This window comes from Miniopterus schreibersii (assembly GCF_964146895.1).
Source record: "Miniopterus schreibersii genome assembly, chromosome: 6".
Classification (NCBI taxonomy): Eukaryota; Metazoa; Chordata; class Mammalia; order Chiroptera; family Miniopteridae; genus Miniopterus; species Miniopterus schreibersii.
The window spans coordinates 3,246,684-3,258,411 of NC_138107.1; the positions used below are offsets into that span (position 1 = coordinate 3,246,684).

Consider the following 11,728-nt stretch of genomic DNA (forward strand, 5'->3'; position numbering starts at 1 on the left):
AGGGTCCCTGGCTGGGTCTGAAAATTAACCTGACAAGAAACACATTAACAGGTGAGAAGCATACAAATTTATTTCATATAAGTTTTACATGACACCAGAGCCCTCGAAAGGAAGGAAGAGCCAAAGAAATGGTGAAGCCTATGTGCTGCTATGTAGGTTGAACAGAGGCAATTGTGCAAAAGTGACTAACTTCTGAAGGGAGGGTAAAGGAAGATCAGAATCATTTTAACAAGGCCTATTCGTGGGGCATTCTCTTGGTCTCCACTTCTCATCCTTGAAAACAAGAACGTCTTCCTCCTGTGACAGGGAGGGCACCTTTCAAATGAGAGGAAGACAAGGGAGCTCAGTGTCCTTGTACCTGCTATTTCTCAAGGGGCTTTAACTCAAAATGATCAATACGCTAAAGCAGTATATTTGGGGGTAACATGCTCTGAACTCCTTCACCTGAGTTAGTCATTTCATTTAAGTTTGCAAAATTATGGTTTTCTTTTTTTTCTAATAAGTATTTTTTTCAAACATACATTTTTAAAAGTTGATTTTAGAGAGAGGAAGGGGGAGGGGGGAGAGAGAGATCCTTGTGAGAGAGAAACATGGATTGGTTGCCTCCCGCACACCTCTGACTGGGTATCAAACCCACAACCCGGGTATGTCCCTGACTGGGAATCGAACCCACCACCCTTTGGTGCACAGGATGACACCCCAGCCGACTGACCATGCTGACCAGGGCCAAAAAAAGGGGGGTTTTCTAATTTGATTACTCTCCCACACTCAGTAGCTGACAGTCTTTTGTAAAACAAGTAGTAACTAAGTCATCCTTCATCAACCGATTTATTATTTTCCTTCGTTTACAGTACTGCACGTGTAAGGAGCTGGTGTGAAAGTCCTCCAGTGAATCCCACCAATGTTTGTATGCCTGGGTCCGAGAAGTTTCCCTGGTCCCTCTGGCCCTATCGAGTGTCTTGCTGAGACCCAGACATCTCATTTAGAACTGTGGCCAACGAACTGCCATGGGGCTGGCATGACATTCTCAGGGAACCCATGTCAGTCCCCAGGCGCCGCTCCCTACCAGGCCCCCACCTCCAGTATCAAGGGCATCTCATCACCTCCAGGGATTCCAAATATCAGAACCAAGTACAAGTCAAACATCACGCGTCCCTTACATCAGCCACTTGATAGGAGCAGAGCAAAGTTCTCTGGCCTACGGTACTGAAGCAGAGGCCCATGGTGCGTCTTCACTTCTCCCTCCAGCCTCACCCTCTCTTTTTTTAATCTTCTAATTTTTATTTTTCAAATATATCTTTATTGGCCTCTTCCTCTCAGTCCCATATTGAACTCGAGTTGGAAGAGGCGAGTCCGGTCTCAAAATGGAAGTAAAACCGCCACCCGGTGGCCCCCAGCCCGACTCTGGCGTTGCTGGGGGGGGGGGGGCCTGATCCTAAGGAACCAGAGCAGTGGAGAAAACTGTTTATTGATGGTCTGAGCTTTGAAACTACAGATACTACAGATGACAGTTTAAGAGGACATTTTGAGAAATGGGGCACACACACAGATTGTGTGGTGGTGAGAGACCCCCAAACAAGGCGTTCCCGGGGCTTTGGTTTTGTGACTTATTCTTGTGCCGAAGAGGTGGGCGCAGCAATGTGTGCTCCACCGCCCAGGGTTGACGGGCGTGTGGAACCAAAGAGCTGTTTCTAGAGAGGATTCTGTAAAGTGAAGGAAATCTGACAGTGAAGGAAATTTCTGTTGGTGGTGTTAGAGAAGATACAAAAGAATATAATTTGAGAGACTACTTTGAAAAGTATGCAAGACTGAAGCCATGGAAGTCATGGAAGACTGGCAGGGTGGGGAAAAAAGAGGATTTGCTTTTGTAAGTTTTGATGGTCAGGATACGGTTGATGAAACTGTTGTTCAGAAATACCACACCGCTCTTCCATACAGAAACCTGCAGGTTTAACTGGCTGACTTCCGGTGTTTCTCACCTTCTTTGATACTTTAAAATTACTGATCCTTATCTTGCCTAGTCTATCGAGTCCTATCTCATTTCTCTTCTTTTTCAGAACATCCCCTGTCTATACTTGCACTTTCTCTCTCAATTGATGCTTAAAATTATTTTGCAAGTTGGAAAAAATGCAATTTTATTTCATTTGCACCAAATTTATTAGATTAAACTAGGAGACAATAAATCTCTTTAAATGTGAGTCTTCTTATACAACTACAGGTATGTCATTCAATTTTAATCAAGTTGTTATGTTGGGGTACTGCTACTGTAGGTTTTTTCATTACTCATTGCCAGGTATTTCATTGAAATTCCAAAAATTACGGTTTTATTTTTAAAATAGTTAAGTATTTTCATAATACATGGGGTTAACAAGTGCCCTTTGTTATTTGTTCATATTAACCTTGTTTAGTGTATTTTACTTATGAGTTATTTTAGGAAACTTTAATTGTAGATTTCAACCAAATTTTCTGGCATGTTTAATAAAATGTCTTTTATGTGTTAAAAAAAAAAAAGAAATACCACACTATGAATGGGCATAATTGTGAAGTGAAAAAGGTCCTTTCTAAACAAGAAATGCAGTCTGCTGGGTCGCAAAGAGGCCGTGGAGGTGGGTCTGGTAACTTCATGGGTCGTGGAGGAAGCTTTGGAGGTGGCGGAGGTAACTTCGGCCGTGGTGGAAACTCTGCTGGGAGAGGAGGTTATGGTGGCGGGGCGGCAGCAGAGGTGTTGTGGAGGCGGTGATGGTGGGTATAATGGATTGGGAGGTGATGGCAACTCTGGCCGTGGTCCTGGCTGTAGTAGGGAGGAGGCTATGGTGGTGGAGGGCCAGGGTGTGGAAACCAGGGCGGAAACCAGGGTGGTGGATATGGCGGCGGTGGAGGATATGATGGTTACACTGAAGGGGAAATTTTGGTACCTATGGTGATGGTGGGAACTATAATGATTTTGGAAATTACAGCGGACAACAGCAATCAAATTACGGACCCATGAGAGGGGCCGGTTTTGGTGGAAGAAGCTCGGGCAGCCCCTATGGTGGTGGTTATGGATCTGGTGGTGGAAGGGGTGGATATGGTAGCAGAAGGCTCTAAAAACTCAGCAGAAAAGGGCTACAGTTCTTAGCAGGAGAGCGAGGAGTTGTCAGGAAAGCTGCAGGTTACTTTGAGACATCGTCCCAAAAGCATTAGAGGAGCTGTCAAAATCTGCCACAGAAGGAGCGATGATCCATAGTCAGAAAAGTTCCTGCAGCTTAAACAGGAAGCCCTTCTTGTTCAGGACCGTCATAGCCGCAGTTTGCACAAAGTGCAGCTATTGATTAATGCAATTTAGTGTCAATTAGATGTACATTCCTGAGGTCTTTTATCTGTTTTAGCTTTTTCTTTTTCTTTTCATTACATCAGGTATATTGCCCTGTAAATTGTGGTAGTGGTACCAGGAATAAAAAATAAGGAATTTTTAAATTTTCCAAAAAAAAAATATATATATAATGTCCTGACCAGGAATCAAACTGTGATCGCCTGGATCCTAGGTTGATGCTCAACTGCTGAGCCACGGCCGGCTGGGCCTCTTTTTTTAAAAAAATGAGAAAGTAGCTTTATATATTTTTAATCCTCGCTGGAGGATAATTTTTCCATTGCTTTTCAGAGAGAGTGGGAGAGGGAGAGAGGCAGCAATGTGAGAGAGACACATTGGTTGCTTCCCACACGTGCCCTGACTGGGACAGGGGATTGAGCTGGGACCAAGGTATGTGCCCTTGGCCAGAATCAAACCCGGGACCCTTTAGTCCACGGACCGACGCTTGGACCCACTCTCTAACCACTGAGCAAAACTGGCTAGGGCATGCTGTTGATATTTTAATAGGAATTGCATTGAATCTATAGATTGCTTTGGGTAGTATGGGCATTTTAAAGATATTAATTCTTCTAATCCATGAATAAAAGAAAGTTTCTTAAAGTGCAGTCCAGGGAGCCAGCATTAGAGTCTCCTGCAGTTCCTATTACAAATGCAGAGTCCTGGACTGACTCTAGAGATACTGGACCTGCAGGTCAGGTGGAGCCCAGGGCTCTGGTTTGTAATGAACTCCACCCCACCTCAAGGAGGTCCTTCCTTGAGGATCTTCTTAGCTCAGGGTTCTTGGCTATGATGAAGGAACACAGTCACTTTCTTAAAAGCCTCCTACCATGTCTGCTTCACAAGGGTTAGACATTCATGGTATCATTTACTCTCTTTCATCCGCTATTTCCGATAATACTGTCAGCAAGACTCAGCCGTGCACCTTTGAGCGGTGTTAGCAGATTCTCAGTCGCTGCAGATGCCCCCCACCACTCCTTGCATCATCTCTATTTTGTGATGTTAGGAAAGCCGACCCAAAACCACACTGCCTGTTTCTCCTGTTCTCTTCCGTGCCCCCTGCTTCCTCCTGCAGGCCTGCAGGTTGCCTCTAACTGTCTCCTGTGTGGTAACAATGTGGTTTCCATTAAAGTATCACATGTTCACTGTGCGAGCTGGCACTTAAAGGGGGACAGTCAGCATTTGAATGCCTTTCCCATACAAACCACTCTTCAGGGTAACCCACAGCCTTGATGAGGAAAGCTGGTTTTTTTGTTTTTGTTTTTTTAATAGTGCTTTGTTGTTGTTTTTTAATATATCTTTATTGATTTCAGAGAGAGGAAGGAAGAGGGAGAGAGAAACATCAATGAGGAGAGAGTCATCGGTCGGCTGCCTCCCGCACGCCCCCGCCTGGGGACTGAGCCCGCAACCTGGGCCTGTGCCCCGACCGGGAATCGAACTGTGATCTGCTGGATCCTAGGCCGACGCTCAACCGCTGAGCCATGCCGGCGGGGCGGAAAGCTGTTTTTTACTGAAGAATTCCTGCTAACAAATGAGGACAAAATAATAGAATTTGAAAAATCAACATTTCACAGTCCTTCATGAAATAATTGACTCAGGCAGAACTCATCTCTGGATTAAGTCATCAGCTGGAAGGGTGAGGGTGATGGGGGAGCCTCACGAAGGAGGGGCGGCTATGCCATTGGCCCTGAGCCGCCGCTCCAGCTCTGCTCGCAGGGGCGGGCGCAGTAGGAAGCACAGCGCCTGTGAAGGAATCTTGTCCCCTCAAATGGAGTCTGAATCCGATCAAACCTTCAAGTCTGAAAACTGGAAATACAAGGGATGGAGGAAGTTAAGTGACACTCTGAGGAGGCAACTGAGAAATCCGAAGTGGAGTGGTCTACAGGAGAAATGACTCTGCGTAGATGGTAAGAAAAAAGAGGCAGTGGGACTACTGTAGGCTAAACTCAGGAGACATCAAAATCAACTACAAATAAGACATTTTTGAGACATGATGAAATTTAATATAACTGGTTATTAGAAGACACCAGTGTTATTGTTCGTGTTTTGGGTGTGCAATGGCATTATGGTTATATGACAAATGTTCTGTTTTTATTTTTTTATTTTTTATTTATTTTTTAAAAATATCTTTATTGATTTCAGAGAGAGGAAGGGAGAGGGAGAGACAGAGATAGTAACATCAATGATGAGAGAGTCATCGACTGAGCCCACAACCTGGGCATGTGCCCTGACCGGGAATCGAACCCCAGTCGCCTGGACCCTAGGTCGACGCTCAACCGCTGAGCAATGCCCGGCCGGGCACAAATGTTCTGTTTTTAAAAATGAGGTGCATATTAAGAATGAAGGGGGAATGTCATGAGGTCTGGCATTTGCTTTAAAATACTTAGGCAGAGGGAAGGAACAGAAAGAGGTATCAGAAGCTGTGTGGCAATACCTTGGTAACTGTTCAAACTAGATGTTTGGTACATGGGGCTCATTAAGCTATTTACTTTTGAGCTTTTGAAAAGGTCTACAAATAAAAAGTTGAAGTATGACATTATTGATCACAAATTCTGGATAAAATATAACAAAATTATACTTTGTCTTTGCACAGTGCAATTATTCCACTTCTATCAGGTAGGGTAAGTTACCCTAACATTTGCTAGAGAAGCAGTTGAAAGTGAAACAGACTTCTAACTGCAAATGAATGTGGCCCTCAACTCTTTATGTGAGATATTCTTTTTAAAAAAAATTTTTTTTTAAATTGATTTTAGAAAGAGGAAGGAAGAGAGAGAGAGAAACATCAATATGAGAAACACGGATCAGTTGCCTCCTGCACGAACCATGACTAGGGATTGAACCTGCAACCTGGGTATGTGCCCTGACTGGGAATGGAATCCACCACCCTTTGGTGCACAGGACAATGCTCCAACCAAGCCACACTGGCCAAGGCGTGAGATATTCTTACCATGTCATCCAGGTGTTATATTTTCTTTCCATCGGGAGGAAAGCTGTGGCTCCCACTCACCTGCAGCCACCCAGGTTCTTTCCCCAGCATCTGCTGGAGAATGAAGATGCTGTTTTCTCCCATAATTTGTCCCAGTGTTTATTCTCTGCCAGGCTGGCCTGGGACAGGCATGCCATCTGCACTGTACACACCTGCTCCCTGCCTCATGGAGGGCAGTGCCCACTCATCCTAGAAATAACAAACATAGCAGGTTCCATATGTCTTATGGGATCCCCTCCAACTGCACCCATGAGGGTCGATCTTTTCCGTGATGAGAAAGGATGTGGAAGGGAGTTTGATTTGCCAGCCAGATACTCAAGGCCAGTGCACCAGCATCCCTGGCAGAACTCATTCCCAGCCCCATGCATTCCCAAGGGACACAGACATGAAGATGGGCACTGACAGAGCCACACACTCTACACATGTTCATTCTCCTTCATTAAAAACATTTTGATTCATAAATAGTCAAGGTCAGTGGTGCATCGAGTCCCTTACCCTGAGAGCAAACACCCTGCCCTCCCAGGTCCTTTGCCACTCTCTCCGAAGCCACTGTCTTACCTCAGACAGGAAGCTCAGACCTTCCTCAGTTCCCTGAGTTCACATTTATTCAATTCTATAGGCCCAAGAAATGGACCAATCAATGTCCTGGGAGGGCAGAAAGGTGGGGGCCAGGCCCAGCAACCTGGACATGGGAAGGAAGAGCTCCCAGGTGGGGCAGGACTTCCTGTGCAGGAGAAGCCAGGTTTTCAGTTCTAACGAAGTAATTTCCCTGTCAAAAGTTGATTTTGCAAAAGGCTAGAGTCTAAAGGAAGGTGGAACTGTCTTTTGGGCATGCCCAGCAGACCCTCTGCAGGCCCTTGGTCCTGAAGGCTGAGTTCGGGCTTCCACCCCTGTGGCAGGCGTACAGTTCAGAGTGTCCCATACACGCTGACTTTAGCCAGGGAGATGCTCTCTGTGTAGTAATTCCGGCCTTTCTCATACAGGATGAAGAGCTGGGGGGCCTGGTCCTCCCCACCCACAGTGCCCTCCAGGGCTGCCAGCGATGAGTAGCCACTGGGCCCTGGCCAGAGCTGGACCGTCTCTTTCCTCCAGGAGGTGCCATTGCTGAAGCTCCAGCGCAGGGTCAAGTTCACTCCTGGGAACAGCGGCAGAGTCTTTAACCAGGCTTGCTCTAGATAATGGGCTCCTTACCCCCCGCCCCCACCAGACACTCACGGAACTCTGGATGGGCTGGGTTGGAGAAGAAGACAATGCCGGTGCTGGTGGCTACAGCTCCTGCTGCAACCACAGGGTCCACGAGCTCAGGGTCGAAGGTCACGTCCCGGGGCCTCAGTGTATCACAGGCGTCGTAGCTGCGGAGGACGATTCGGCAGCGGCAGTGGTAGTTGTTCTGGTTCCGGGCATTGATGACAACTGAGCCATCTGGGAGCTCATACGGCTGAGGAGAGAGAACAGAGCTTCAGAGAGACCCAGGGAGGCAGCTGAGCAAAGGGCCCTGTCTCTGAGCCAGCAAGGCTGGTGGCACAGCTGGGAGCCGGACCCTGGCTCTGTGAGTGAGTTGGTGCTCTAGAGGCCAGGGCAGGTGGAGTGGGCATGTAACAGCCCATGGACTCCTGACCTGGCACTCATCAGGGTTGAAATCATTTTCCCGCTTGGGCTGGCCGTAGGGGATGCCGCTGACCCCACTACCATAGCGCCAGGAGGCGCCGTGGTCATCGCTGAGGAGGCAGAAGACCCCGTCCCGTTCCAGCGTCCCGTGGCCACACACGATGAGCCGACCCTTTCGTGGCTCCCGCTGTTTCTGTGGGAAAGGGAACTGGGTGTCAGAGGGAGACACTGACAGGGGCTCAGAGGCAGGGAAGGGGAACTTACCATGTCCTAAATGTGAGGACACATATGGTCCCCTGCAGTTCTTGCTTGCTGAGGGTCCCAGATGGACCTCACAAACAGCCACTACCTGAATTAAGAAGCTCTTTTGCAGAGTAAGCTTCTTTGCGACATCCAGGACTTACACTGGACAGGTTGTACCCTGGACAAGGGGGCCCAGCCACTGGCCTGGGAGGCAGTTCAATCTTACACCTGGCGTGCTCAAAAGCACCAAGCTGTGGACCATGGCACAGACTGTCCGCCCAAAGGAAGGGATGTTTTCTTCTAATTTGCAGCCCTGTTGAGAACTGCTGAGTGGGAAGTTCCGTCTTCCCATGCCTCCCAGGATGTCCCTTTCTTCCATGGGATCCCATCTAAGACAGCAACTCTGACTTCACAGGATCTTCTCCTTGGGAAGGAGTCCATTTGGGTGCATCTCCCAGACTCTCCACCAGGCAGCCCCCTTCACCCATCACAGGACAGAGACCTGAATGCCAGAGCCCGGTCCAGGGGCAAACATCTCGGTGCCAATATCCATGGAGAGGTTCCGGGGTGGGCTCCAGGAGACACCGTCATCCTTGCTCCACACCAACATGGTGGAGGCCACCTGGCAGCCAGCCTTGTGAGCACAGAGGGAGTAGAAAAGGAACACCACCCCCGTCTCAGTATCGCTCACCACTGCCCCCAGGTTCAGCCCATCTGGAGTCTCCCCATCATCCACAATGAATGCTGTCGGAGACCATGTGCTGCCTGAAGAAAAAAGGTAAGACAAATGGGACTACATCAACTAAGAAGCTTCTGCACAGCAAAAGAAACCATCTTCAAAATGCACGGTATGGGAGAGCATATTTGCCAATGATACATCTTATAAGGGGTCAATTTCCAAAATGAGACATATGAAAAAGTACTCAAAGTCACTGATCATCAGAGAGATGCAAATTAAAATGATAATAAGGTACCACCTCACACCTGCCATATTGGTTACCATCAACAAATCAACAAACAAGTGCTGGCGAGGGTGTGGAGAAAGGGGAACCTAGTGCACTGCTGGTGGGAATGCAGACTGGTGCAGCCACTATGGAAAACAGTATGGAGGTTCCTCAAAATATTAAAAGTGGAACTACCATTTGACCCAGTGATCCCACTTCTAGGAATACATCCTAAGAATCCTGAAACACTAATCAGAAAGAACTTATGCACCCCTATATTCATAGCAGCGCAACTTAAAATAGCTAAGATCTGGAAACAGCCCAAGTGCCCATCAGTAGGTGAGCAGATAAAAAAGCTGTGGGACGTTTACTCCATGGAATACTACACAGCTGAAAAAAGTAGGATCTTGTACCCTTTGGCACAGCATGGAGTGACCTGGAGGGTATTATGCTAAGTGAAGTAAGCCAGGCAAAGAAAGACAAATATCACATGACCTCACTTATATGTGGAATCTAATGAACAAAATCAACTGAAGAACAAAACAGGCGGAGGCATGGAAGCATGGAACAGACTCACAGATCTCAGAGGGAAAGGGGGAGGGGGTATGGGCAGAGAATAACCAAAGACCTTAGATGCATATGTGCATAATCCATGGACACAGACAATAGTGGGGGGAGGGCCTGGAAAGGGAGGGAACAAGGCGGAGGGGGGCAATGGGGAAAAATGGGGGACATCTGCAATACACTCAACAATAAAGATAAAAAAATTTAAAAAAAGAAGGGAAGAAACCCAGGGTGTAAGCACTCTGGAGGTGCCCTTTCCACCACTCTTATAACCTCCACCTCCTGCTAGAGACCCAAGGCCTTACAAGGGCCCCAGGGCCTACAAGACATGCCCTTCCTTACCTCTTTTTAAAGTATGCTTTCTTAATGATTTCAGAGAGAGGGAGGGAGAGGGAGAGAGAGAGAGAAAAACCATCAATGATGAGAGTCATTGATCGGTTGCCTCCTGCATGCCCCACACTGGGGGATCAAGCCCGCAATCCGGGCATGTGCCCTGACTGGGAATCGAACAAGGATCTCCTGGATCATAGGTTGATGCTCAACCGCTGAGCCATGCTGGCCGGGCCCTTCCTTACCTCTTGGACCTTAACTACTCTGCCCTCACTCCATCCAGCCACACAAACTCCTCCCTATTCCTCAAACACTTTCGTCCTCAAAGCCTTTGCACATCTGTCTGGCACACTTTCTCCAGGCTCACTCTGTCACTCCTTTGAGTCCTTCTCTGGTCAAATGTCACCTACTGAAAACTGCAATTAAACTCTGGCACTCCCCATTATCTCTAGTTCTGTTTTATGTTTCACCATTGCATTTGTCACCTTCCAACACAAAAAATACATGTGGCTTATTGTCTCTCTCACCCCAATTGAACATAAGCCCTGTGAGGGCAGGGATTTTTTGCTGTTTTATTCATAACTGTATTCCCAGAACCTACAACGTTACTAGGTATACAGTAAGTGCTTGATAAATGTTTGAATGAATGCTCAACTCCTTGGTGATCCCAATTTCCAGGTTGCTGTCCTGAGCACCCTCTCTCCCCCTCAGGGACTCAGGCCTCCAGCCCTCTAAGTTGCCCCATTCTCAGGGCCCTTGGGCAGGTCAGGCTGGCTCCCGGCCCCCAACCTAGCACGGGCTCTTGGGACGCAGGCATCTTTATACCTTGGTCTAAGGACCTCCGCAGAGCGATGAACTTAGCCCCCTCATCCGAGGTGGACATTTTCCTGGCCTCGGCGAAGGCAAGAAGGGTGCCCCGAGGAGTGGCTGTGATCAGCGGGATGCGGAAGGTGTCCACAGAGCCGATCTGCCTGCCGCTCAGCCACAGCAGCTGCTCCATGGTCACCAGCGGCTGAACCTGTGAAGGGAGGAGGAAGGGTCAACGCGGAGAAACTGGACGGACGAACAGCGGCTCGGAGCCAGGTTCCCCTGCGGAGCAGGGTGTCGGGGTCTCCATGGGGGCGGGGTCCTAGGGCCGGGACGGGTTTGGAGCGCAGCTGGGGGCTGGGGCGGGGCGAGGGGCTGCGTGGAGAGAAGGCGCCCTCAGCGAGAAGAGGGGCCCTCAAAAGGGGAAGGAGCTCCCATGAGGGCAGGGACCCGAGGACCGAGAGGGGTCTGAGCGGACGGAGGGGCCGGCGCCGGAGAGTCCCGCGGAGGAGAGGGACTCCGCCGCCCGCCGCGGGGTGGGACCGGGCTTCGCGAGGGGCGACTCACCAGGCTGAAGTCATTCTCAGCCCCAGCCCCGGTTACTGCCGCAGACAACAGCAGCGGGAAGACTGCGGCAAACTGAACCCCAGAGACTCCCCGGAACCCCAGCATCCGCGGCCCCTCAGGTCCGCCCGGGAGCCCCGTCCCAGGTCGCTCCGCTGTCATTTCTCCCCCAGGACTAAACCCGGGCTGGAGTCGATCAGCTGACCCCGGCCCTTTAACCACTCAGGTGTCACCTCCACACCCGCCCCACGCGCGGCGGCTCCGCAGGCGCTTCTGCGGCTCTAATTGGTCCGCAAACACCCTGACTCTCCACGTGACCCTTCAGCGCCGCTAAGC

General features: G+C 49.1%; 1 protein-coding gene and 1 pseudogene across 3 annotated transcripts; one reads left to right on the plus strand and one right to left on the minus strand.

Moving 5' to 3' along the window:
- Window positions 1-1,364: 1,364 nt before the first annotated feature.
- Window positions 1,365-3,159, plus strand: LOC308558575 (heterogeneous nuclear ribonucleoprotein A3-like; annotated as a pseudogene). The gene is made up of 2 exons: window positions 1,365-1,912; window positions 2,513-3,159. The product of its transcript is annotated as a heterogeneous nuclear ribonucleoprotein A3-like (transcript).
- Window positions 3,160-6,415: 3,256 nt separating this feature from the next.
- Window positions 6,416-11,669, minus strand: NEU1 (neuraminidase 1). Of its 2 annotated transcripts, none has more exons than XM_081140345.1 (6): window positions 11,396-11,669; window positions 10,847-11,039; window positions 8,686-8,948; window positions 7,951-8,133; window positions 7,548-7,770; window positions 6,416-7,467 (listed from the first exon to the last, which is right to left on the minus strand). In XM_081140345.1, exons 1-6 carry the CDS (start codon window positions 11,552-11,554, stop codon window positions 7,241-7,243), a joined length of 1,248 nt encoding a protein of 415 aa, XP_080996471.1. In that variant the 5' UTR covers window positions 11,555-11,669; the 3' UTR covers window positions 6,416-7,240. The 2 variants fall into 2 exon arrangements, with proteins under 2 accessions (XP_080996471.1, XP_080996472.1); XM_081140346.1 differs by having other exon boundaries at window positions 8,875-8,948; window positions 11,396-11,644.
- Window positions 11,670-11,728: the final 59 nt, after the last annotated feature.